Below are 27,646 nucleotides of genomic sequence, written 5' to 3'. Positions count from 1 at the left end.
AGCTGCGATACGGCAAATTTGGCAATGTTCATTACTCTAGCGATGACAGTGAGTGAGTTTATTTGACATTCCTATGCGCCGTGTGTTCATAAATAGATGGTGATGATGGCAATGTCAGCCGTCATTCGAAATATCGATTAGTCGAATATCGACTTTTGGATCCCTGTCAGCAGCCAGAAAGAACTTTTTCACAATTCCGATGAAATTTACATACAATTTATAGAAAAAAGTTAAATTATTTCAATACAACAGCAGCAGAAGACTAATTTTCTTATAAAAATGGTAAGTAATGCTGAAGATTTTGGAAGTTTGACCAGAAAATAACTGAAAACATAAAATTGATGACGCGCCCCAAATTTTTCCCACATACCATCGTCTAATTGTAATGTGCTGTTTTTTTTGTCATTGGAGGTGGGGGTTTTGTAGTAAATCGATGACTGATTTACAGTGTTTTCTCTTTTTTCTGTTATAGATGCTCTTTATGCTATTGTTTAGCCGTCAAGGCAAATTGCGACTACAGAAATGGTACAATGCCTATCCGGACAAAGTGAAGAAGAAGATTACCCGTGAATTGGTCACAACAATTTTGGCCCGCAAACCCAAAATGTGTTCATTTCTGGAATGGAAAGATTGCAAGATTGTCTACAAGCGGTAAGATATGGGATGTCTTCCTAGTATTTAGATAAAATTCTAATTGCAATTTTGATTTTTGTTTCGTTAGTTATGCCAGTTTGTATTTCTGTTGCGCTATTGAACAGAATGATAATGAATTGTTAACATTGGAAATTATACATCGTTATGTGGAATTGTTGGATAAATACTTTGGTAGTGTAAGTATTACAATTTTCCTTCCTACTTGATTCTTGGTTTCCTTAGAACATCATTTCAAGTTTTCTTTTATTGTGAGCTATTAATTCGCACCATATTCTACAATATTTCATGAGTAGATTGAGTAATTTTCATAGAATTAAATTAATTCTATGCTGTTTTATGCTAGAGCGAGCCAAAACAATTTATGTTTTGTTTGATCAAGAGCAGAACCTAATAATGTGTCACCGCCTTTGTGCCTACAATAGAGAGGAAGCAATTACTATGTTTGCTGGTAAAAGATGTGAAATGCTGTTTGGTTGTTGTTGTCAAGCTCTATAGTTGAGAAAGCTTGTTCCAGTCCTTAGGTCCGATCATTCCCGTAACGTTGTTGTTGTAGCAGTGAGTTATACACTGAGGCGGCAGCCCTTGCCGATGAAGAAGTCCATTGGGTAAATTCGTTATGTACAACCGGCTGCCATGGGATTGAATTCCCGTAACGTTATGACCATTTGTTATTTTAAGGCGTCAATAACTCTAACTAACGCCATATCGAGTATTAGAGGTACTCTGTATTTAAGCAAGAGCCGTTGCCTCTCACTGAGACTCTCCACTCGATACTGCTGACTGTCTGCGACCGCATGCATCTACTCCGTATTCCACCATCCGCAATCTGTAAATGTTGGAATACTTAGCCAGGATAAAGGGTTCATCGGCATATAATAATATTTCCTTAAAGAGTATCAGGGAGAAAATAGCTCCCTGGGGAAGGCTCTCTTTAATTCTACTAAGCTTCGACTTCGAGTTTTTAACTCTAGGTATAACTGGCAACTGGTTGTTGTTTTTGTTATTGTTGTTATTGTTGTAGCCACATTTGGAGGTGGCGACCCTCGTCAAGCTCCTGTAGGTGAGCAAGCTCGTTCCGGTCCAAAGGACCGATCACCGCGGGAACAGGGTGGCCATTGGTTATTTAAAGGCGCCAATAACTCGCCTTGTCATATCGGGCATCTTAGGCACCCAGTATTTGTGCAAGAGCCGGTGCCGCCCGGCTTCTCACTGAGACTCTCCGCTCAATACAGCTCATTGTCCGTGACTACCATTGAACTACTCCGTATGGAGCATTCCACTATCCGCAAACTGTGGACGCGCCCTCTAGCTCGCAGCTAAGCTTCTCGTGTCGGCAATGAATACCACATAGATTCGATCTCAATGTTCCAGGCTTTGTGGTGCTCACAACTATCCCGTACCGGGGCGACTAGCTGGAGGCCATCGTGGCGCTTAGCCTTGGTTCAAATACCGGCGTGAACATTAAAAAATTTTTCAGAGTTGGGTATCTACTTATTGATGTTGGCTATCTTTGTGAGATATCTTGCCATGTTTATACTTCTCTAATATGTAGTTTCGCCATGCGGTATGCCGTTCGGACTCGGCACAAAAAAGGAGGACCCTTATCGGTGAGCTTAAATTTTAATCGGACTGCGCTCATTGATATTAAAGGAGTTTCCCCCTACCACCATAGCGCAGAGGTTAGCATGCCCGCCTAGTACGCTGAACGCCTGGGTTCGAATCATGGCAGGACCATCAGAAAATTTTTCAGCGGTGGTTATCCCCTCTTAATGCTGGCGACATTTGTGTGTTGCTTTGCCATGTAAAAACTTCTTCTCTAAGAGGTGTCGCTCTGCGGCACGCCGTTCGGATTAGGCTATAAAAAGGAGATCCCTTATCAATAAACTTAAAATTGAATCGGACAGCATTCATTGATTTGTGAAAAGTTTGCCCCAGTTCCCCAGCCCAATGGCCTGTTTTATTCAGGCCGTGGCTGACATGTGTGGTAATGGCGGTAAGTACTGTAGTTGTGCTGTTAATTTTTTGGAATCCATGTTGGAGAGTAGCGCGTCAACTGTCTGCGATCGGGAATAAAGAAGAGATCGGTCTGCATTAATCTCCTTGATCCGCATGGCTTTAGAACAGTGGCCACCAGGCTCATTTTCCATGTTTCAGGTATTACTAGGGAGGAGTTGGACAGATTGATGTTATTTGACTCCTAATTCGCACAGATGTAGGCCACCGTAGCACAGAGCTTAGAATGTCCGCCTATGAAGCTGAACGCCTGGGTTCGAATCCAATCCTGGCGAGACAATCAGAAAAAAATTTCAGCTGTGGTTTTCCCCTTCTAATGCTGTCAACATTTGTGAGGTATTTTGCCATGTAAAATTTCTCTCCAAAGAGGTGTAGCACTACGGCACATCGTTCGGACTTGTCTATAAAAAGGAGGCCCCCTATCATTGAGCTTAAACTTGAATCGGACTGCACTCATTTATATGTGAGAAATTTGCCCCTGTCCTTACTGGAGTATTCATCGCCCAAATTAGCATTTGTCGTTCGCACAGATGTCCGACCGTTACCATTGTTATTCGGCCATGGCCCAATACTGTTGATGGCTTGGCCCTCTTTATGACCTCGACGACATCTTCGGCTTCATAAAGTTGTGGCTTACCGTCAACAGGCAGTTACCTTGCCTTCCGTTTGAGCCTCAGAAACGTGCTTGAGGATGCTGGTCATGTACCCGACTTCCAGTACATTTGCCGATTTTTCATTATCAGTGCAGAGATACCATCAGGGCCCAGCGCATTTGATGATTCGTCGCTGCAAATTTTGTCCATTGTTGTTCTTGTTGTTGTAGCAGTGTATTGTGTTCTAGCTTTCGTTTGCTTGATTCTGTTGAATATCCAGATCCAGGAACTCTGCGACTAAGATGGGATGCGTCCAGAGAGTCTGGGCCTGAGTCAAGTGGGTCTGGCTGGACAGTTAAACAGCTGATGTGTGTCGTGTAGTCCCAGGTCACAATCGGGACATACATCCTGCACGTTGACATCAATCCTTGCTTTGTAGGAGTTCAAGCGGCTTCATTTGTCGAATCATAATTGGGTCAGAAATACTCTGGTTTGCCGGGCGAGGTTAATTTCTTCAGGTTCAATGGAAGGCGGCCGTTCTCCAAGGACCACATTCACCCGGTAGCTATTCGCCGCATATGCTACCGTGTCTGCATGGATCCATAGTAAATTGCGAAGGTTGTTCATCGGCTTGTAGAGCACGGATACCACGAATGACTTTCATCCCCGCACTGCCTCTCTTGGAAACAAAGGCATCTCTACGTCGTCATAAATGACTGAAGTCCTCTCACCTCTTCCACCAGGATTCGATAATAACGCAATGGCTTACCCTAGTTTGCCTATAACAGCGCTTAAATTACAGTGCTTTTAGTGCTCTAACTATAAATTCTGCTTTGTACGTTGACCGCCTATTAATTTCCATTTTTAGTACCTTGACTCTGGGGTCACTTCGTTCCCCTGATTCTATTGTCAGTTGCACATGATTGAAGCACTGGGTCAGTATGTCTCCCTCGTAGAAAAGAACTAGTAAATACTTTGAATAAATGAAGTAAGATAAAAAAGAAACCCCAAGTGTTGACGAAAAAGAAACCCTAGTGCTTGCGATGCTTGTGAGGTATTTACCCTAGGTAACCAGACGTGGTAAACTCTACTAAGTAGTGGTGACATGAGACATGAGTTTGGCTTTAGATTTGTGGTAAGCCACAGTCTAAGAAAGTTCGTCTGCAGATTTATGAGTGATGATGAGATGACAAGTTAGCCATAAACTGTATAAAAACCAAATTTTTTACATCAGTGTCTATGCATACATAAGCTGTGCCTATGCCCCGACATAGGGCGACTAGGACGTACAGACTAATACAATAATATATTTTATGAGCGCCCACGACATATTATTACTGAGGGATTTTAATGTCAAAATAGAAAGGGAGTATATTTTTCGGCAGAAAACTTTCTAACTTTTGTTTACTTTTCCTTTTCATTTCAGGTCTGCGAATTGGATATCATTTTTAACTTTGAAAAAGCCTATTTTATACTAGACGAACTGTTGATCGGTGGTGAAATACAGGAGACATCCAAAAAGAATGTCTTAAAGGCAATTGCATCGCAGGATCTACTGCAAGAGGTTAGTACGCCCGAAATGTATGATTTATAGAACACACATAATAAAAAGCTTACGCCCAATGAGCTAAAAACAAAAACATTTACAAGCGCTAACGCTAAGCATCCTATTCTAATGATATGCATAGTTACAACTTTCCAATTGTTATTTTTTTTATTGTTAATTTTATTCAAATGCAATGCATCCAATGCTGAGTTCATTGTTGTTATAACGCTCCTTCTCCTTTGTTGATAATATTCCGTTACCATTTTCATTTCCTGTTTATTCTTCATTCAATATTTTACTTGACAAAACTTTTGATTTTGTGATAAAAAGTTCAAACATAATTTTTCTCTTTTATTTGCGCAAATCTAAAAAAATTGTGGATCTTAACAAAATATTTTAAAAAATATATATAATTTTTTTTTTAAATTAATTTCTTTAAAAAGAAAGAGGAATTTTTTTATACTTTACAATAATTTGAAAAAATATTTTTAAATCAATTATTCCAAAGTCTTCTTGTAAATTATTTTTTATTATACATACAAAGATACTATATAGATATACATATAGCTGTACATATATATCGTTATTTATGTGCATGTCCCTTAAATATTTAAATTGCCTACTGCGAAGCTCTCTAAGGACTTACACGTTCAACCAATATATTCCTATATTATATTCCACCCCTTTGTTGAATTATGTGCAATACACTACTTATTATTCGTTAATTAATTTAAAAGGAATATTCGTGATTTATAGTAATTAACTTTGTTTTTGATAATTTTTTAAATATTAAATGCAAACTTGACTTTTTTGTTTACATGGCTCTTAGGAGCACAGAATGTATCCTACATACCCAAAATCATCCATTTTCGCGCACATATAAATAGAAAAAATCTTTAAAGGAACTGTTTAAGCGACTTATGCTTAAACAGCTTTAGCCACACTTTAAACTGTTGTTTTCTATCACCATTGTGAATGACTATAAAACAGCTGTAAGGAAAGACAATTATATTTGAGACAAATAGTTCTTGATTATTTTAGCTGTAGAGTGCAAAGCAGTATAAATTATGTGAAATTACATTTTTCCCATTACAAGTTCTGGCTAAGAATCGAGTGCAGGCTATAGGACAATTATATGCAGGATTCTCAGTGTTTGTTTTTCACGAATATTTGGAGCCGACTGAAGAAATGCGTCTATTGTGAATGACAGAGTATAGTTTAAATTAATAAATTTGGTATTTTTTCTAAAAAATTACATTATGTAACAAGGTCTACTTCTATGACAGAGTGCAGTCCGATTATAGTTTTAGCTCAATGCCGTTTAAGGTAGCGTCCATTATAATACCGAGTCCGAGAAAGAGACGCTTGGCTTGCTGGATACCTTATAAATGTAGCTAGCATTAGTGAGGGGCTAACCACCGCTGTATAAATTTTCTCGCCGGGAATTGAAACCACCCTCCATTGTCCTCCGTCTCTTAGCGGCGATTGTTGGATTATACGTTACCTGTATGTCTTATTGTCCTGACGTCTAAAATAGCCCACAGAACCCCAGTAGGCTTAGTAGAAAATGGGTCTGTTGTGGTGGTGCAGTTAACATATGGACCACCTCCATCAGTAGACAAAGATGCTTCCAGTGCGAAGACTTACTACATACTGTTATCACTGGGACCATCCAAATCATCATCTTGTGGATAGATATCCATTGTCCAGAAGTCTTAAGGTCGATCTACACGATCTAGAGCGTGAGATTTAGCACCTCTAGTTCAAGCGGCATATCAAGCGGGTCTAGACAACATTCATGCAGATAAGCGGTAGCAGATGCGGTAATTAGCTACCGGGTGAATGTTAATAAATTGACCTCCCCCGGCAAACCAGAGTAGTCAGGGCTCAATTACGATCCGACAGATGCATCCGCCTCAACTACAGAGGAAGGATTGATGCCAACGTGCAGGATGTGTGTCCCGATTTTGACCTGAGACCACACGACACACGTCACCTATTTAACTGCCCAACCAGACCCACTCGTCTCAGACCCAGATGCCTGTGGACGCACCCCACCTTAGTGGCAGAGTTCCTGGACCTAGATACTCGACAGAAACAAGCAGACGAAAGAGAACTCAACACACTTCACAAGTTTTTTGGTCCTGTTGAAATATTCTTATGTTGCCACACCTCTACTAATGGCCCTTCTGCCTAGTGAACAGCATTCCAATTCAATTTCCTATCCAGGGACAAGACCACAATTTAGCTTTAACCGATATTGAGATCGCTTTTTCTGGAAACGTGAATTCTCTTATTAGCGTAACATACATATCTTCGCAAAAGGCACTTCTATTTGTTTTCCTAGTTAACACTAAGACATCTGGGTCTGGCTGATTCTTATAGCACACACCCTCTGGGCCTTCCTTAAGGGAACATTTACTACATCCCTACCTTTAAAAGGTATTATATCTCTCCCCAACGACGGTTCCTAGTAGATTGCCTATAATGCTTCTATAACAATACCCTCTATGCCGTGAGACATGATGCCCATATATTTCTGAGGACACTCATAGAGAGAGAATAACTCTCTCTTGGTAGGTTCCTACCAATTTTGTTTGAACCTACCAAAAATGGCAACGCTTTTAATTAACTGACTGCGTATATGTTTTTCGGCATGTAAGTGAAGAGGGCTGTAATTATCAAAAACTATCACCGCTGTTCATGATAAGTCGGTCTTTCAAAATAGTAATTTTTCTTTCCTTTAAATGGTGTTTTTACCGTCCGTACATGAGCAAATCGTTCGCTTTCCAACTCCTTATCATTGTGTAGAGGGATTCAAAAACTAAATAAAGCTTCAATGTAGGTTTATTTAAAAGATTTCCTTTATGGAACCATCAAATAAACCTACTTTAAAGCTGAATTATGTTTTGAGAATACCATTGTGAATCTTTATTTTTTTTAATTCACAATAAATCTGCCATTCACAATAGGAGTTTTTTCGTTATGTGATTATCAAACTGACATTAGGAGAGCCCGTGAATGATGAATGTACCAATTAGAACAAATCAAATCAGTTATTGTTAGGAAGCAAAGCTAATTCTCAACATATGAATATTCCTAAATATTAGAATTTTAAATATTTATTTATTTTTTTCATTAATCTTAAACCACTATAAGCGCCGTGAAAATCTTGTCTTTGTTTTTCTTTTAAAAAATATTATAGTATCTTAACTTGCCATAACAATTTTTAGTTATAAAAAAATAGAAAGCACATATTACAATAAGCAATAAAGTCAAATTCCATCCTATGTAAAATTTTTCCATTTTAACAAGGTCTTGAGTCAAATCCAAGACATAAGAACAAAATATTGTTAAAAAAATATTAAAAAAACAAACAGTTGATTATTTTATATTAAATTTACATATATAGGCAAACATACTTATCATATACATAGTCTGTAGTTCTCTGTGTGTGTGTGTGTGTTGTAGAGTTTGTGTTGTTGTTACTTAAGGATTAATTTTCTAATTCTATAAGTTTTGCATGATGTCGTTTGTTTGTTTATACCTCTACCTCTATTTCCTCTTAGTCATATAGGAATGTAGTATTGTATGATTTTAAAGTTGTTTTGCATTTAGAGTAACGCCTTTTGTGTTACCTAGGCATATAGTACATATATCGTTGTATGCATGTGTTGACCGCTAGTCAGATAAGTTTGAGAGAGCAAGATTTCTTGCAATGCCACCTACAACAGCAAATATTTTCACTGATTGGAAATTTTTAGAAAAAAAGTAAAGCCAATTCATAGATGTCTGTTGTTTTATTTTAAATTACAAACTAACGCCTTTTGGTTATTAAGTTTTAGGACCTTTAATTTTTTACTACTACTACAATTACTTCAACTATTAATGTCCTCCATGTATTTGTGATAATAATTCATAAACTCTTAATCCTCTCACCTTTTTGTCTTCTTATTAAAAAAAAAAAAACAATAACAATAATGCTTACCACCAAATCCAAAAATCAATTGAAAAAATAATAAAAAAAATAACATTTATATAACACCACTGCCACCACCTCTACTACTTACCAACTACCAACCAACCAATCGACCTACCAATCAATCAACCATCATCACCTCCAACCAACAATTAAACAACAACAAAATCACTGCTAACAAATCTCATATGCTGTGTGTTCGCGTGTGATGTTTGTTGTGTTGTTGTTTTGTATTTTTGTTTCTCTTGTAATCAATCCCTTCTCCACCTATCATGTTGTACGTTTTGTATCAAAAAACAAACCTACTACTACCATTGATACTGCTACTGCTACTACCACCACCGTCAAATCCTTCACATCATCAGGACTTCAATGAGTATTTGAATTAAAATGAAATTTTTGTTTAGTTTATAGTATATATGTGTATGTATTATGTATATTTTTTCCCTTGTTGTCTTCTTTGCCCCATCATTTTGTCTTGAGTGTATAATCACACTCAAAATGAATTTCATTTATTAGCCCAAATTGTCTGTGTATTAAGGCTTATAGAGAGTATTTGAAAAATTATTTATTTATTTATATTTATTATTGATGAAATATATGTAGATCTTTAAAAATCTTTAAAAGTTATTGGTCTATATAATTTAATAGGGTCGGAAGGACAATTGGTTATTGCCATTTAAACGAGAGAGATTATTTTATTTGTTCTATTTCATTTCTATTATGGGAAATGTTTAACTGTCGTATTTTTGTTTACCGATTAAAAATGTTTTTAGTTAATAGTACTAAATGATGATGCAAAAAGAAATAATGATGCAAAAAGAAGAAATAATGATGCAAAAAGAAATCAGACTCGTGAGACAGTTGTCTATGATAGAAATGCATCCAATAAAAGTGTACATCTTCGGTTTAAAAATGAATTTTGAGTTCTGTAAGAAGAGGGTTATAGTCTTTAGAACGAATTTCATAGAAATTTTGTCTTTATAGAAAAATTTCGTGGAAATTTTGTCTTCAGAGAAAATTTTGTCTTTAGAGAAAAAATTTCATGGTAATTTTGTCTTTGGATTAAATTTCATGGAAATTTTGTTTTTAGAAAAAATTTCATGGAAATTTTCTCTTTAGGAAAAATTTCATGGAAATTTTGTCTTTAGGAAAAATTTCATGCGAACTTTGTCTTTAGAAAAAATTTCATGGAAATTTTGTCTTTAGAGAAAATTTCATGGAAATTTTGTCTTTAGAAAAAATTTCATGGAAATTTTGTCTTTAGAAAAAATTTCATGGAAATTTTGTCTTTAGAAAAAATTTCATGGAAATTTTGTCTTTAGAAAAAATTTCATGGAAATTTTGTCTTTAGAAAAAATTTCATGGAAATTTTGTCTTTAGAAAAAATTTCATGGAAATTTTGTCTTTAGAGAAAATTTCATGGAAATTTTGTCTTTAGAGAAAATTTCATGGAAATTTTGTCTTTAGAGAAAATTTCATGGAAATTTTGTCTTTAGAGAAAATTTCATGGAAATTTTGTCTTTAGAGAAAATTTCATGGAAATTTTGTCTTTAGAGAAAATTTTGTCTTTAGAGAAAATTTCATGGAAATTTTGTCTTTAGAGAAAATTTCATGGAAATTTTGTCTTTAGAGAAAATTTCATGGAAATTTTGTCTTTAGAGAAAATTTCATGGAAATTTTGTCTTTAAAGAAAATTTCATGGAAATTTTGTCTTTAGAGAAAATTTCATGGACATTTTGTCTTTAGAGAAAATTTCATGGAAATTTTGTCTTTAGAGAAAATTTCATGGAAATTTTGTCTTTAGAGAAAATTTCATGGAAATTTTGTCTTTAGAGAAAATTTCATGGAAATTTTGTCTTTAGAGAAAATTTCATGGAAATTTTGTCTTTAGAGAAAATTTCATGGAAATTTTGTCTTTAGAGAAAATTTCATGGAAATTTTGTCTTTAGAGAAAATTTCATGGAAATTTTGTCTTTAGAGAAAATTTCATGGAAATTTTGTCTTTAGAGAAAATTTCATGGAAATTTTGTCTTTAGAGAAAATTTCATGGAAATTTTGTCTTTAGAGAAAATTGTTCTTTTAAAATTTTGTCTTCAAAGAAAATTTCATGGAAATACCTCTGCCCGATGGCTGTATATCCTGCATTCTCAGTACCTGTCTTGCAAGTTCATTAGCCTAAGTGAAACCCTGGCAGAATAGTCTTCTTATGGAGCCTCAAGAGGCTTTATATTGGGTATTGCTTTCAAAATTTTCAGTGCATCGCTGCAACCATATGAAAACGCTAAAACATTGTCCCAATTGCATCGTTTTCACTAGAACAAAAAAAAAAACCAAACCAGTCAAAAAAACCAGTGTCAGTTGGTGAACCCAAATTCCCTGTTCGGGATTTGAACTTGGACATTCAGAGCGAACATCGAAAGCTGTTGCCGTTGTCATAGGGTCCATTGCCATCTATACTGTGGGGAAAAAATGGACTTAATAGGGCTCAACCCCGTAATAGGAGGCCACCGTAGAGCCTACGATAGCATGTCCGCCTAATACGCTGAACGCCTGGGTTCGAATCCTGGCGAGACCATCAGAAAAAAATTTTCAGCGGTGGTTTTCTCCTCCTAATGCTGGCAACATTTGTGACGTACTATGCCATTTAGAACTTCTCTCCAAAGAGGTGTCGCACTGCGGCATGCCGTTCGGACTCGGCTATAAAATGGCGGCCCCTTTATCATTGAGCTTAAACTTGAATTGGACTGCACTTATGGATATGTGAGAAGTTTCCTTAGTGGAATGTTCATGGGCAAAATTTGCAATTTGCATTAACCCCCGATTTTTTTATGTTTTGTGTTAGGCCCTTCCACAATTCTCTTTAATTTGGCTGAGATCAGTCCAGATTTGGATATAGCTGCTATATAGACCGATCTATCGATTTATGGTTTTGGGCCCATAAAAGGCCCATTTATTGTCCGAATACGCTGAGATTTGGGAAAGTGTGTTGCGTTGGGCTCTTCGAAAACTTTATGCAATTTGACCCAAATCGGTTCAGATTTGGATATAGCTGCCATATAGACAGATCTCGCGATTTAAGATTTTGGGACCTTAAAAGGCTCATTAATTGTCCGATTTTGCCGAAATTTGGGACAGTGAGCTTAGTTATTCCCGTCGACATCTTTCTGCAATATGGCCCAGATAGGTCTAGATTTGGATATAGTTGCCGTATAGATCGATCTCTCGATTTAAGGTTTTGTGCCCATTAAAGGCGCATTTATTGTACGATTTCACCGAAATTTTGGACAGTAAGTTGTGTTAGCCCCTTCAATATTCCTATTTAATTTGGCTCAGATCGCTCCAGATTTGGATATAGCTGCCATATAGACCGATCTCTCGATTTAAGGTTTTGGGCCCATAAAAGGTGCATTTATTGTCCGATTTCGTCGAAATTTGGGACAGTAAGTTGTGTTAGCCCCTTCAATATTCCTATTTAATTTGGCTCAGATCGGTCCAGATATGGAAAAAGCTGTCATATAGACCGGTCTCTCAATTTAAAGTCTTGGCCCCATAAAAGGCGTATTTATTGTCCGATTTCGTTGAAATTTGGGACAGTGAGTTGTATTAGACTCTTCGACATGTTTCTGCAATTTGGGTCTGACTGGTTCAGTTTTGGATATAGCTGCCATATAGACCGATCTCTCGAAGTCTTGGCCCCATATAAGGCACATTTGTAATCCAATTTCGCTGAAATTTGACACAGTGACTTATTTTAGGCTTTTCGACGTCCGTATCGTATATTGTTCAGATCGGTCTATATTTGGGTATGGCTACCAAAAAACCTATATTTGTTCTACAAATTGAACAACTTGTACTTATTAGACCATTCACTCAATGTCCGTGTAGAATTCGGTCGAAATCGGTCCATGTTTCGATGGGGGCATAAATGATGCATTTTTCACCGGATTATGACGAAAGGTGGTTTACATATATTCCCGAGGTAGTGGGTATCCAAAGTTCGGCCCGGCCGAACTTAACGCCTTTTTACTTGTTTTATTTCGTACATCACGGAAATTTATCTACAGATAAAAGATGAAATGTTCTTTAAAAATCCTTAAAGAATGACATTAGGATAACAAATAATTTTTCAAAATTGAGAATTTTTTTATTGTTCTGAATAAAACAGAAATTGTTTTAAAGTATTGATAACTTGTTTTGAGATTTATAGACCATTGTTATTTTTATATGTTTTATTATCTATCTCCATATTTATAGTCTGGATTAGTTTTAATTTTTAGTGTAAAAGACAATCATTTTCGTAATATAATTAAAATGTAATGTTGTTTTAACAAAAAGGCTGTAAATACGAAAGCAGTAAAATGGATAAACGCTTTAAATGTGTGTTAAATAACAAACCAAAAACAAAAACATTGCTACAAAAAAGAAATACAAAACAAACTTAACATCAATATTAGCAAAACTTAATGTAGATTTCAAATAGGTTTATTTGACAGATTTCCTTTATAGAACAGTTAAATGAACCTATTGTAAGGCTTCACTGATTCACTTAATGAAGATTTCAAATAGGTTTATTTGACTGATTTCCTTTATAGAACAGTTAAAAAAACCTATTTTAAGGCTTCACTGATTTTTGTGAATAAGTCCTAAAACTTTGAATTTGCTCAGAAATGTCATTGAAAAAACAGATATTGTTTGGAAAATAATTTTTGATTTTTGAACGTACATTTATTTATCTTATGTGTTTTTTTTCTAATAGAATGTATTTTAGACAAAACAGAAAAACCATTCCAAATTGCACTTTGTGTGTTAGTTTTTTTTCTTCTATTAAATGCTCTTCGTAACCTCCTTAAGAACTTAAAAACCAATAAAAAAAACTATCCAAATTCTGTAAATGACTATGTGTTGTTGTAATTTCAAGTTTAATACCTGTACACAAAATATTACAAGAAAAACACACACCTTGTATTGTATGATTGTATAGATGGCTCTTAATCTAGATACCATTTCACTTCACATTGCCTATTCTCTTCTGTTTTTATCTTCTTCTCATTCTTTTCCTGTGATCCTGTAAAATCAAATACCAATACCACTACTGCTACTACTACTACTACTTCTACCACCACCACTACTATAACCACAACCACTCTATCTAGGATGACGTTGTAGAAGGCACTTTAAGAGATATTGGACTCATTTAGAGCAAATCATATCCATACACACATACTCGTACATATTTATTTAAACACTCAAAACTGAACAGAAAACCAAAAAAACAGAGTTGCACACATATATATTTACATATATATTCAAAGAAGTTAAAAAAATATATATAATTAAGAATATGCCCTACACTTTGCCACACCTGGTATTTTGTAAAACACAGCACAACGAATAGCATTTTAACAAAAGCACTTTTTGAAGATAATCCTGGGATAATTATTGTTGGAGGTTTAAACGAAGGCTGTTGTTGATATTATAAATTTATATACATATATAAAATTTTATATAAAAAATTATATATTTTAAACAAAAGGTATTTTTTGGAAAGTTTTCCTTTTAACATGATACCAATTTTATAGAGATAAAAAAATGTTAGGTTCTAAAACTAAGTGGAAATCATTGCCAAGTGTTGACAAGAAAAAAAAATCTTAACTTAAAGTTTAAAAAATTTTATGGAAATTAAAAATCCACCGAAGAAGTCAGAAACTATTGAAAAACGTTGGGTAAAATTCAATCAAAGCATTTCCTTTTATTCCAGCTAAATAAATTGGAAGTTATTTTAAAAGAACAACATTTTATGCACTTCCAAAGTGACATTGAATATGCTTGGTTTAAACGCTTCCATGGAATATAGATTGGGAGGAGTTATGACCCTACGGGAAATGTGTAGTCAATTGCCCCAAATATGCCGGTCCTAAACTGGAGAATTAGTTACCTATCACTGGACATATCCTACAGGGAATGAAAAGTTTCAATTGTCATAACTTATGATTCTTAATAAATTTTTTAGAAGTCGCTTCATTTTTATTTTTAAAATTTGCTTATACGTTAAATATGTTTGCTATCTAATGTTATTTCCCTTAAAAATACTTGCAAAGTATACCCATCCTTTTCGAACCGTCCCAGAACCTATCCTACGGTATTAGAAAGGTGGCAATTCGTCACCTCGAACGACAAAAAGTAATAGGTTTTTTCCATATAAGAAGACGAGAACTGTCATCGGTCCCTATCACCAGGGGACCTATCCCGTGACCGGTTCGGGACCTGTCCCATCTCCCGTAGGGGAATTAATTGCATATTTTTATACCCACCACCGAAGCATGAGGGTATATTCCTTTTTTCAATCCGTTTGCAACATATAGAAATATCAATTTCCGATTGTCGTAAAACTCAAAGACGATCTAGCCATGTCCGTCTGTCTGATAAATTCACGATAGAGTCATCAAAAATTGAGCTATTGAGTTGAAACTGTAAACAGACTCTTTTTATAGAGCGATCTCCGGATTTAAGGTCTTGGACCTATGCTCAATTTTTGTCCGAAATATCTGAAATTTAGGACAATGAGTTGTGTTAGGCCCCTCGATATACTTGTTCAGTTTGGCCCAGATTTGAATATAGCTGCCATATAGTCCGATCTCTCGGTTTATTGTCTTGGGTCCATTAATGGCTGATTTATTGTCCGATTTCTCTGAAATTTAGTACAAAAAGTTGTGTTAGGGACTTTGGTATGCTTCTTTGGTTTGGCCCAGATCGGTCTAGATTTGGATGTAACTGCCATAAAGTCCGATCTCCCGATTTAGGGTCTGGGACCTACCATGTAGCCCGATCTCTCGATTTAAGGTCTTGGACCCATGAAAGGCGCATTTTTGGTCCGATTTCTCTTGAAACAGTGAGTTGTGATAGGTCACTCGACCTCCTTCTTAAGTTTGGTTCAGATCGGTCCAGATTTGGACCTATAGAAGGCGCATTTTTTGTCCGATTTAGCTGAGATTGAGGATAATGAGTTGTGTTAGGCCACTCGACATCCTTCTTTAGTCTGGCCCAGATCGGTCCAGTTTCGGATTAGCTGCCATATAGACCAATCTCTCGATTTAAGGTCTTGGGCCCATAAAAGGCGCATTTATTGTCCGATTTCGCTGAAATTTGGGATAGTGAGTTTTATAAGGCCCTTCGACATGCTTCTTCAATTTGACCCAGATCGGTCCAGAGTCTGATCTCTCGATTTAGGGTCTGAGGCCTATGAAAGTCCCATTTCTTGTCCGATTTCGCTGAAATTTAAGACAATGAGTTGTGTTAGACCCCTCGATATCCTTCTTCAGTTTGGCCCAGATGCTGCCATATAGAACGATCTCTCGATTGAAGGTCTTGGACCCATAAAAGGCACATTTATTGTCCGATTTCGCTGAAATTTGAAACAGTGAGTTGTGTTAGTTTTCGCCATATCCTTCTTCATTTTGCTCCAGATCGGTCCATATTTGGATATAGCTGTCATATAGACCGATCTCTCGATTTAAGGTTAAAATCGCATTTATAATCCGATTTCGCTGAAATTTGGGACAGTGAGTTGTCTTATATCTTCTTATATCTATCTCCCTTCGATATCTTTCTTCAATTTGGCTCTGATCGGTTCAGATTTAGATATAGCTGTCATATAGACCGATTTCTCGATTTAAGGTTTTGGGCCCATAAAAAGCGCATTTATTGTCCGTTTTTGCTGAAATTTGTGACAGTGAGTTGTATTAGGTCCTTCGACATTTTTTTCAAATTGGCCCAGATTGATCCATATTTGGATATGGTTGTCACATAGACCGATCTCTCGATGTAAGGTCCCATAAAAAGCGCAATTATTGTCCGATTTCGCTGAAAGTTGACTCAGTGACTTATGTTAGGCTTTTCGACATCCATGTCCTAAATGGTTTATATCGGTCTATATTTGAATATAGCTGCCAAAAATGCCAATATTGAACCAAAAAAGGAACAGTAACTTGTATTTACTAGACCACTCAATGTCCGTGCCGAATTTGGTCCAAATCTGACCATATTTGGATATAGCTGCTATGGGTGCAAAAATAATGAATTTTTTACCGAATTATGACGAAAGGTGGTTTACATATATGCCCGAGGTGGTGGGTATCCAAAGTTGTTGAGGTGGTTGGTATCCAAGGTTATTGTTTCTATTGGGTATCCAAGTTTTTGATTCTAGTTTCATTGATTTCCAGTTGTTTTCTTATGGATACACTAACACAGCAACGTTATCCACACAAGAGGCTTTATCATGTTGTTGGTATACATAGATATCGTTCTGAGAATTTGTACTCTGATAGAGAAAGGACGGTACTTTGCCAATAACGGATGGTATTATTTTATTCGCGTTATTGGCAAATATTTTCAATACCATTTGGTATCAATTTAACACCAGACAAAGTAGGCTTTTAAGACTTGACGGCGTCATATTTGTATTCTTGTCATCACGGCAAAAGTATTTTTTAGCTTTGTACTTAAAATATTATAAAATATTATAAATGAAAGAATTGGAGAGTAGAATACGAATATGGTATTAAAATTTAAGTCTAAGTTCCCTTCGTTCCCGCCCCAACCTAAAAATCCCCCAAACAGACAAATTGGACGTTCATGTCAATATGGGGCTCAAATTAAAGGTATGCGGGAGTAGATTACGAATCTGGCTTACAAAATCAGATCGAAGTATAGGGGGTCACCCCACCCCTCAAAAAGGCCCCAAATGGGCATATGACCCATCATGGGACTTGGTTCGTTTGTTTGTTCTGTAGAATCAAAAACGACTGAATAGATTTTTATAACATTTTTACAGATTGTGTAGAATGAATCGGATTGGGGCGGACCCTCCCCTTGCCCCAAAACGCCACCCAAAACCAAAAGTAGATTGTTAGGCACTATATGGTAATAAGATAAAAGGTATTGGATACTTAAAAATTAATACGTACCCAGCGGGCCGCCCCAACCCCAAAACTCCTCTAAACAGAAATATTGGACGTTCATGTCAATTTGGGACTCAAATGAAAAGTATTCGGCAGTAGATTACAAATATGGAATGAAAAATTAGGTCCAAGCAATGGGAGGTCGCCCCACCCCCAAATACCCCCAAATGAGCATGTTAGCCGACCTTGGCTATATGGTACTCAAATGAAAGGTATTTGGGATAAGATAACGATAATGACACTAAAATTTGCGTTAAAGTCTAGATTTGCGAGTGGAGCACGAATTTGATATCAATATTTGAGTTAAAATGTCTGATGTGCCTTCCTCCCCTAAAAAGCACTTCTCATTACCCTAATTCAAAAGCATCAAATCTCACTCTCACAGTCACCATAAACAAAACATGGTTTCTATTGTTGGGATCGGGTGCCGCCCAAACCCGCCAAATGACAATATAGAGCTCAAACGAAAGGTGCTTGAGAGAAAAAAAACGAATTTGATATCCAATTTAAGAGCCACCGCAAAATACTTTCCTATTATATAAAAGCCTTTTAGGGTGGAAATTGATCGATTTTCGGGATATTGTTTGTTTTAGCCGAGTCCGAACGGCGTGCCGCAGTGCGACATGTCTTTGGGAAGAATTTTGTACATGACCATGCATGGCATGGTGTCACGCATGACGCCAGCATTTATAATACCCACCGCTGTAAATTTTGTCCAATGTTCTCGCCATGTTTCGAACGCAGGCATTCAGCGTCATAGGTGGACATAGGCTACAGTGGCCAACCTAAAAAGATATTAGAGAGTTAAAGAAGGCACCGCGGCCCGGTTCGGCTAGTGATTGAAAAAAATAAAATAAGAAAATCTATACAAAATAATGAAAAAATTAGAAATGAAAAAACAATTATTTAATAAAAAAAATCAATAATAAATAAATTAATAAAACTAAACAATAAATTTATAATTAACAAATAAAAATAACCAAAAATTGCAAATTTTGGACATGAACAGTCCACTAAGGAACAGGGGCAACCTTCTAACATATCAATGAAATGAGTGTTGTCCAATACAAGCTCAATGATAAGGGTCCTCCTTTTTATAGCCGAGTCCAAAAGGCGTGTCGGTGCAACACCTCTTTGAAGAGAAGTTTTAACATGTCAAAGCACCTCACAAATGTCGTCAGCATTAAGAGGGATAACCACTGCTGAACATTTTTATACTCTCCACCAGAGGATGGGTGTATACCAATTTCGTCATTCTGTTTGTAACACCTCGAAATATTCGTCTAAGACCCTATAAAGTTTATATATTCGTGATCGTAATGACATTTTAAGATCTAGCCATGTCCGTCCGTTCATCCGTATGTTTGGCGAAAGCATGCTAACTTTCGAAGGAGTAAAGTTAGGCGCTTGAAATTTTGCACAAATTGTAAATAGCTGCCATATAAACCGATCTTGGGTCTTGACTTCTTGAGCCTCTAGAGGGCGCAATTCCTGTCCGATTTGACTGAAATTTTGCACGTAGTGTTTTAGTATCACTTCCAACAACTGTGCTAAGTATGGTTCAAATCGGTTTATAACCTGATGTAGCTGCCATATAAACCGAACTTGAATCTTAACTTCTTGAGCCGCTAGGGGGCGCTATTCTCATCCAATTTGGCTGAAATTTTGCATGAGTTGTTTTGTTATGATTTTTAACAACTGTGCTTAGTATGGCGCAAATCGGCACATAACCTGATATAGCTGCCATATAAACCGACCTGGGATCTTGACTTCTTGAGCCTCTAGAGGGCGCAATTCTCATCCGATTTGGCAGAAATGTTGTACAACGGCTTCTCCCATGACCTTCAACATATGTGTCCAATATGGTCTGAATCGATCTATAGCTTGATACAGCTCCCACATAAACCGATCTCCTGATTTTGCTTCTTAAGCCCCTACAAGGGGCAAGTTTTATCCGAATGGACTGAAATACTGAAATATTGTACAATGTCTTCTACAATGTTCAGCATCCAATTCATTTATGGCTCGAATCGGACTATAACTTGATGTAGCTCCAATAGCATAACAGTTCTTATTCATTATTCTTTGTTTGCCTAAAAAGAGATACCGCGCAAAGAACTCGACAAATGCTAGCAATGGTGGAGGGTATGTAAGATTCGCCCAGGCTGAACTTGGCACGCTCTTACTTGTTCCTTATGTTCTCGCCAGGATTTGAACCCAGGCGTTCAGCGTCAATGTTAACCGGCGTAGATGCTAACCTCTGCGCTGCTTGAATTTGAAATGAAGAATTTCTACCAAAATCTGTACATATTGTGGGAGTTTGGGCGGGGTTAAGCTAACCTTTCATGAGGCCTTTCTACGCTTATGGTAAAAACTAAAAATTGTGATGATGTTTTTGCAGCTTTTCATTCAAAGCTTAGCAATAACTTCCAAAAAAGAGCTGAAAAACGAACAATAAGGTAGCACCATCTGTTGGTTAGGCCTGAGATTTTTAACTCCCTTTGCTTAATATAATTGAAGTCTAGAATTAAATCATTCTCCATTACAGCATCGCCCTATCATTTCAAAATAAATCACTTAGATTGGCTTGTGTACACGAGTAGTTAATATCGCTATTTTCGGCAAGAAACAAGCAAAATTTATGTTTTTTTTTATATCCCATAAAAAAAATTCAAATACTTCCTTCAAAAAGTGAACCATTGTCACTTTGTTCAGTAACATAAGTCATACCATAAATCATTTCTTAAAACGCATTTAGTTCGATGACAGTGCCAATTTAGTTATAAATTCCACCTCTCGAAATAACAAAACGAAATAAATCATGCAAAGCTTAGAAGAGTTGAAAATAAAAATCCTAAAAAAACTAATTTTACGTTATAGACAGACTACTACATTCACATGTACAGTTGAAACAAAAAGTAGAAGCAATAAAAGTCTACAAAAAAAAAAAACAAACAAAAAAATCCAAAATAATATGAGAAGAACACAAGAAAGAAATAAGAACTATGACAACAAAATTCAATAAATTTTAATATTTTAAATTACATGTAAAACATTCGAAAGCGAATAAAAATTAAATTTAGTTATTATTAATAATACAAATAACAAAAAAAAAACAATGTATAATAAAGGTGTTGTTGATATGATAAATAAAAACTCAATAAAAAATTCGTTTAAAAACAAAATTCAAAAATACTGGTTTCTTATTTGTTTAGCCCAATCGTTGCCAACAACGTTTACTCTCTACAGAAAACAGCCTACGAAAATGATTGTCTATTCACTCATCCTAGAATTGTAGAATAATAATAAACATTTTTTAGATAGTTTTTAGTTTAACAATTGGTGGTAAAAACAAAAGAGAAAGTGAAATTGATTTTCTATAAACAAAGTGCATATGTTTGTCTCTTTTTGTGTATGGATGTGTGTACGTGACCTATAAATTTCCCTATTAATATGTAATATTTTTTAGAATGTTTGTATATTTAGTGTAACAAATAAATAAAAAAAAAAATAATTGGCAATTGTTACTTTGTCCAAATGTGAAAAAAACCTACAAAACAAATCAAATAATACATAAAAATATTACTTAAAAAAAACCTATAACTATTAACTATAGTAGATCAATCACTCACAAAATATGTTTTAAAAAAAGTAAATCTTTATAACACACCACCGCCTAATAGTATTGTAAATGTTTCGAAATCAAGCAAGTGGGTTAATGGTTATTGTATTTAAAACTTTACATTACTCTACTCGTACATGGTAATATTCGTGTTACTGCTGGTGATTTTAATTCTATTGACATTGACATATGCATACCCCTAACATGTTATGTGATATTATAGAAATACATATATGTATATTTGAATATGTGAACATAATTTAATATACACAGCTTTTTTGTGCTTTGTCTACCAAAATAATTAATATATTACAAATATTTAATATAACAAATTGATAAACTATGCCATGAATGTAAGTATTTAGTTAAGACAGTGTAAACCAAAAAGTCATTGGGATAATATATCGAAAAATTCTAAAAACACAAGGATTTGAGCATATATATATTTTTTAAGAGTTATTATACCCTACACCACTACTGTGCTACAGGGTATTATTCTATTAGTGAATTTGTTTGTAACACCAAAAAGGAAGAGAGATAGACCCATTAATAAGTATACCGATCGCTTCAGAATCATTTTCTGATTCCATTCAGCTATGTCCGTCTGTCTGTCTATCTGTCCATGTTAAATTGTGTACAAAGTACAGGTCGTAATGTTATGGGATATGTAAGCTAAGTTTTCAGGATCACGCCCGAAGGGCAACGAATGATAGATGTTCACAAAGAGGGGGCTGTGAGCATTCCAAAACTATATGGCCTCATCTAGACTTGAAGAGGTCTACTGCTTTGCTGTCATTGGCTAGAACAGACGTCTCAGTCATTGTGTTTGTCATGACAGGCCACTGTCTAATCGGAAAACATGCTGACAGACTGAAGGTTGACTTTTGCAGAAGCTGTAGGGATATCGAGGAAGAAGAAACTATAGAACACCTTCTGTGTGTGTGTCCCGCACTAGCAGTTAGAAGGAGTTCCACTTTAGGTTCTCATTTCTTTGAGAACCTGTCTGATTTAGCGGATGTGAACATTCGCAAGTTATTGGGCTTTTTAAAGCGATCTGGATGGTTCAGCAGTAGGAACTAGAAGTCATCTTCCTTCTTCTGTTCCTGTGGTATCACAATGGACGAAAACGTCTAAGTGAGTCTGATGGCAGACTGACACTTAAACCTAACCTAACCTAACAGGTCGCAATTTCCATCGTCTTCAAATTTGGCACAAGCATTTTCTTGGACCTAGAGACGAAGACTATTGAAATAGGAAAAAATCGGTTCAGATTTGGATATAGTTCCAATATATGTGTTCGTCCGATTTGTACTAAATTTGCAATTATATCGTCATTTGTAAACCGATTCTCCCGAAATTTCGCACGAAGGATTCTCTTACAAGTCTCGACGTTATTAGTGAATTTCATAGATATCGTTTGAGATTTAGATATAGTTCCCATGTATATGTTCGTCCGATTTGGACTAAAATTGCAATTATAACGTTACTTGTAAGCGGATTCTCATGAAATATGCACAAGTGATTCTCTTATGACTCCCGGTATTGCTAATGAATTTCATAGCAATCGGTTGAGATTTGGATATAGCTCCCATATATATGTTCGTCCGATTTGGACTAAAATTGCAATTATATCGTTACTTGTAAACGGATTCTCCCGAAATTTTGAATAATTGATTCTCTTATAAGTCCCACCATTATTGGAAAATTTCATAGAAATCTGTTCAGATTTGGATATAGCTCCCATATATATGTTCGTCCGATTTGGACTAAAATTGCAATTATATCGTCATTTGTAAACCGATTCTCACGAGATTTTGCACGAGGGATTCTCTTACAAGTCTTGACGTTATTAGCGAATTTCATAGAAATCTATTCAGATTTGGATATAGCTCCCATATATATGTTCGTCCGTTTTGGACTAAAATTGCAATTATATCGTCATTTGTTAACCGATTCTCACGAAATTTCACGCGAAGGTTTTTCTTATAAGTCTTGACGTTATTAGCAAATTGGTTCAGATTTAGTAATAGCTCCTATATATATGTTCGTCCGATTTTACAAAAATTTCAATAATTTGGTCAATTTGGTCATTTGTTAACTGATTCACACGAATATTGGCAGGCAATTGACACCCAGTATTGCTATTGGATTTAATAGAAATCAGTTAAGATTTATACTTAGCTATCATATATATTTTCGTTCGATTTTGAATAATACTCAATAATTTAGTAATTTGTTAACCGATCTTCACAAAATTTGGCACGAAGGTTTCTCTTATAACTCTCCTATAACTCTTCTGATGACTCAGTTGTGGATATAGCTCCCGATTGCTAACCCATTTATCAATCGATCTTCTCAAAAAATTTAATTTAAACAAATTTTAAATTTGCCAACTTTGCCTGCATATCCAATGTGGTGTATGGTATCAAAAGGTCAGCTTCGCCCGACTTAAGCCCGTCCTCATTTTTTTGTAAATTTAGTAAAAATCCTGAGGCTGAAAAATCTTTTGAAATATATACAAGAAGAGTCTACGTAGACGATGCACAGTGGGAGAAAATGAAAAAAAAAACTAGTAAAAAATATGCCGTAGAAAAATTTCTTTGAAAAAAAAAAAAATTCGAGGAGAAAAAAACACAAATAGAGATATCTTAGTAATTGTTTTTGAATTTTGCAGATATATGTGTCTTTAAATAGCCAAAAATAAATTTTGACGGAATTTTTCTACAAATTTTTCTCAAAATACTCCTTTCCAGCAAAGATGGTTTCGAAATCGGCATTTGTTAGTAAATTTACTGTGGAGACTACAAAAAAAAAAACATGTATCCAATTGGGGTATCCAAAATTTTTTTAACGAATCCAAATGTTGAATAGGAAGCCAAATTGCAAAATAGGAAGCCACATCCGGCAAAATTTCAACAAATAAAAAATTTAAATTCGTATATCCCCGAAACCAGTGGTGATATTGTATACCTCAAATGGCATTTTTAATGGATTTTTGAGCACTATCCAAAACTTTGAAATTCGGACCACAAAAGAAGATTCGGCAGCCCGAAAATTTATAAAAAATATATATGTATAAAAAAATAAATTGAAAATTTAAAACTGTTATAAAAAAGAAGTCAAAAAATTAAAAAAAGGAGTTAACAAAAAATTTAAAATTATAAAAAAAATTGTAAAAAAAATATAAAAAAAAATTATAAAAAAAATCATAAAAAAATTCAAAAATTATAAAAAAATAAAAAATTATAAAAAATATAAAAAAAAATAAAAAAATTAACAAAATTAGAAAAATTAGAAAAATAAATGATTTCATAAAACATTTGGTATGTACTTCAAAAAAATGATAAAAATGAAAAAAAAAAAAAACAACTTATTGTCTGATTCGGACCATAATTGAATTGAATTTTGGAGACCATAGTAAAAGTCATTGTGTAGAATTTCAGCCAATTCGAATAAGAATTGTGCCCATAGGGGCTCAAGAAGTAAAAAAGGGAGATCGGTTTATATGGGAGCTGTATCAGGCTATAGACCGATTCAGACCATATTTGACACGTATGTTGAGAGTCATAGGAAAAGCCCTTGTACAAAATTTCAGCCAAATCTGATAGGAATTGCGCCCTCTAGAGGCTCAAGAAGTCAAGATTCAAGATCGGTTTATATGGCAGCTATATCGGGTTATAAACCGATTTGAACCATACTTATAGCATAATTTCAGCCAAATCGGATAAAAATTGCATCATTTAGATACTCAAGAAGTTAAGACCCAATCTATATTAAAACATGAACCGATTTGGTCTATTTACAATCCTAACCGACCTACACTTATAAGAAATATTTGTGCAAAATTTCAAGCGCCTAGCTTTACTCCTTCGAAAATTTGCGTGGTTTCAACAGTCGGACGGACATGGCTAGATCGACTTAAAATATCATGACGATCAAGAATATATGTACCTTATGGGGTCTTAGACGCATATTTCGAGGTGTTACAAACGGAATGACGAAATTAGTATACCCCCTATGCGCCTATGTCGATCTATTTATAAAAGAGCCATTATAACTTGAAAATGTGTTGACAAAAATTTATCTGTTAAATCTTAAGGCGCATTATCATTAACCCATTAACGACGAATGGGTAGAAAAATACCCAAGAATAGAGCTGTCTTAGAAAAATTCAAGCTTGAGTCTGGAAAGAGGTATCCTAATGAAATTCGGATTGGTGTAAAGTGGACGAATGAAACTATTGGGTTGCCCAAAAAGTAATTGCGGATTTTTTATATAGTCGGCGTTGACAAATTTTTTCACAGCTTGTGATTCTGTAATTGCATTCTTTCTTCTGTCAGTTATCAGCTGTTACTTTTAGCTTGCTTTAGAAAAAAAGTGTAAAAAAGTATATTTGATTAAAGTTCATTCTAAGTTTTGTGAAAAATGCATTTACTTTCTTTTAAAAAATCCGCAATTACTTTTTGGGCAACCCAATAGTTGTCATATGAAACCATGTTTTGGGTGGTTTCTATATTAAAACAAGTAAAAGCGTGCTAAGTTCGGCCGGGCCGAATCTCGGAAATCCACCGCCATGGATTCTGCTACAATATAGAAGCTATATCTGGTTATAGACCGATGGGAACCGCACTGGGCACAGTTGTTGGAAGTCATAACAGAACACTATATGCAAATGTTCAGTCAAATCGGATGAAAATTGAGCCTTCCAGGGGCTCAAGAAGTCAAATCGGGACATCGGTTTATATGGAACCTCTATCACGTTCTTGACCGATTTGGACCGTACTTGCCACAGTTGTTGAGAGTTAAAACAGAACACCATGTGCAAACTTTCAGTCAAATCGGACAAAAATTGTGGCTTCCAGGGCCTCAAGAATTCTAATTGGGAGATCGGTTTTTATGGGAGCCATATCTAAATCTCAACCGATATGGCTCATTTGCAATCCCCAACGATCTACATCAATATTAAGTATCTGTGCAAAATTTTAAGCGACTAGCTTTACGCGTTGCATCGCTATCGTAATTTCGACCTAGTTCAACCCAGAATGTCGAGACGATTTATACTTTATGGGGTCCTAGATCAATATTTCGAGGTGTTACAAACGGAATGACTAGGTTGGGTGGGTATAAAAAACCAATTTAGTTTTTACAGCATGTGCGATGTTCCACTTTTCATCGCTAAGTGGTCATAAAATATTACGAAAATGTTATTTTTTTTTTGTTGTAAAAACTTCTGATACGGTAATCAACATCGAATCATTTCGCCCCACTTTATTTTGAATTTGAACTGGTTTGAAAGTTTTGGGGTGTGGAAATTTTCGATATCTTATCCTAAAGGAAAAATGTATTTCGTCCGTAAGGAGTGTTTATTTTAAGACATCTTCTTTGTTTTTCTATATTTGTTGGTGCATTTGTTTTGTTTTCTTTTTCACTCTATTTTCAGGATGAAACTCCACAAGGATTCTTCGATGATCATGGTCTGGGATAAGAGATTTAAAGTCGATGTTACTTTACTTTGTGGTGGTGTATAACAAAACATAATCAAATGCTGTCCTTAATCATATATTCCACAAATAAAAACTACATTTCCCATAAAAAAGAAAACAAAAGATAAAAATAAGCAAAACAAAAATAAAGACAAAATATTTTTGAAGATTTTTTTTCCCCGATTCTATTTTGAAAACATTTATCAAGGTGTGCTTTTATACAGACTATTTATATATATATAGAAATATATCTAATAAATCTATACCCTCCGCCCCATATTCTTAGCGATATGCATATGCATATTGGATAAAATGAATTATCATTTTATCTAAGATGATCGCTATATCAATTCAATCTAAATGATGTTATATGTACCATATATATAAGTATGTGTTTGTATTTGTGTAGTATTATTATTATTATAATTATCAAAAAACAAAAAAAAAAAAAACACAAAATCAAGAAACAAAGAAAATGGCCTTAATTCTACTTAAGTTTTAAACGATTTTATTAAATATGTTTTTCCATTATCTCACCTAGGCACAAAAGAAGAAACAAAAAAAAAAAACAAAAAACTAACACACACAAACATTGCAAAAAAGACACAGTCAAAACAGAAATCATTAATCGGTTATTATAACTTCGTTAGCTGTTAAGTTCCTTTTTCATACATTGTCGCTTGTTTTCTTTTTATTGTCATTCTTAAGCATTATATTAAACCAATAACTGTGAGTGTGCGCATAAATGAAATTATAAACAATCTTAAAATTATATTTCAAACAAATATTTGCTCAA

General features: G+C 35.2%; 1 protein-coding gene across 4 annotated transcripts; it reads left to right on the top strand.

Moving 5' to 3' along the window:
- Window positions 1-132: 132 nt before the first annotated feature.
- LOC106086736 (AP-1 complex subunit sigma-2) lies at window positions 133-27,309 on the top strand. 4 transcript variants are annotated; one of them, XM_059363760.1, is made up of 5 exons: window positions 133-282; window positions 473-651; window positions 722-830; window positions 4,687-4,824; window positions 20,626-20,821. In XM_059363760.1, the coding sequence occupies exons 1-5, from the start codon at window positions 280-282 to the stop codon at window positions 20,653-20,655; spliced, it is 459 nt and encodes a 152-aa protein (XP_059219743.1). In that variant the 5' UTR covers window positions 133-279; the 3' UTR covers window positions 20,656-20,821. The 4 variants fall into 4 exon arrangements, with proteins under 4 accessions (XP_059219743.1, XP_059219742.1, XP_059219744.1 ...); XM_059363759.1 differs by lacking the exon at window positions 20,626-20,821 and adding an exon at window positions 13,942-14,176; XM_059363761.1 differs by lacking the exon at window positions 20,626-20,821 and adding an exon at window positions 9,151-9,342.
- The last annotated feature ends 337 nt before the right edge of the window (window positions 27,310-27,646 follow it).

Source organism: Stomoxys calcitrans, chromosome 2, assembly GCF_963082655.1.
Source record: "Stomoxys calcitrans chromosome 2, idStoCalc2.1, whole genome shotgun sequence".
NCBI lineage: Eukaryota > Metazoa > Arthropoda > Insecta > Diptera > Muscidae > Stomoxys > Stomoxys calcitrans.
This window is presented reverse-complemented; position numbering and strand designations above follow the sequence as displayed.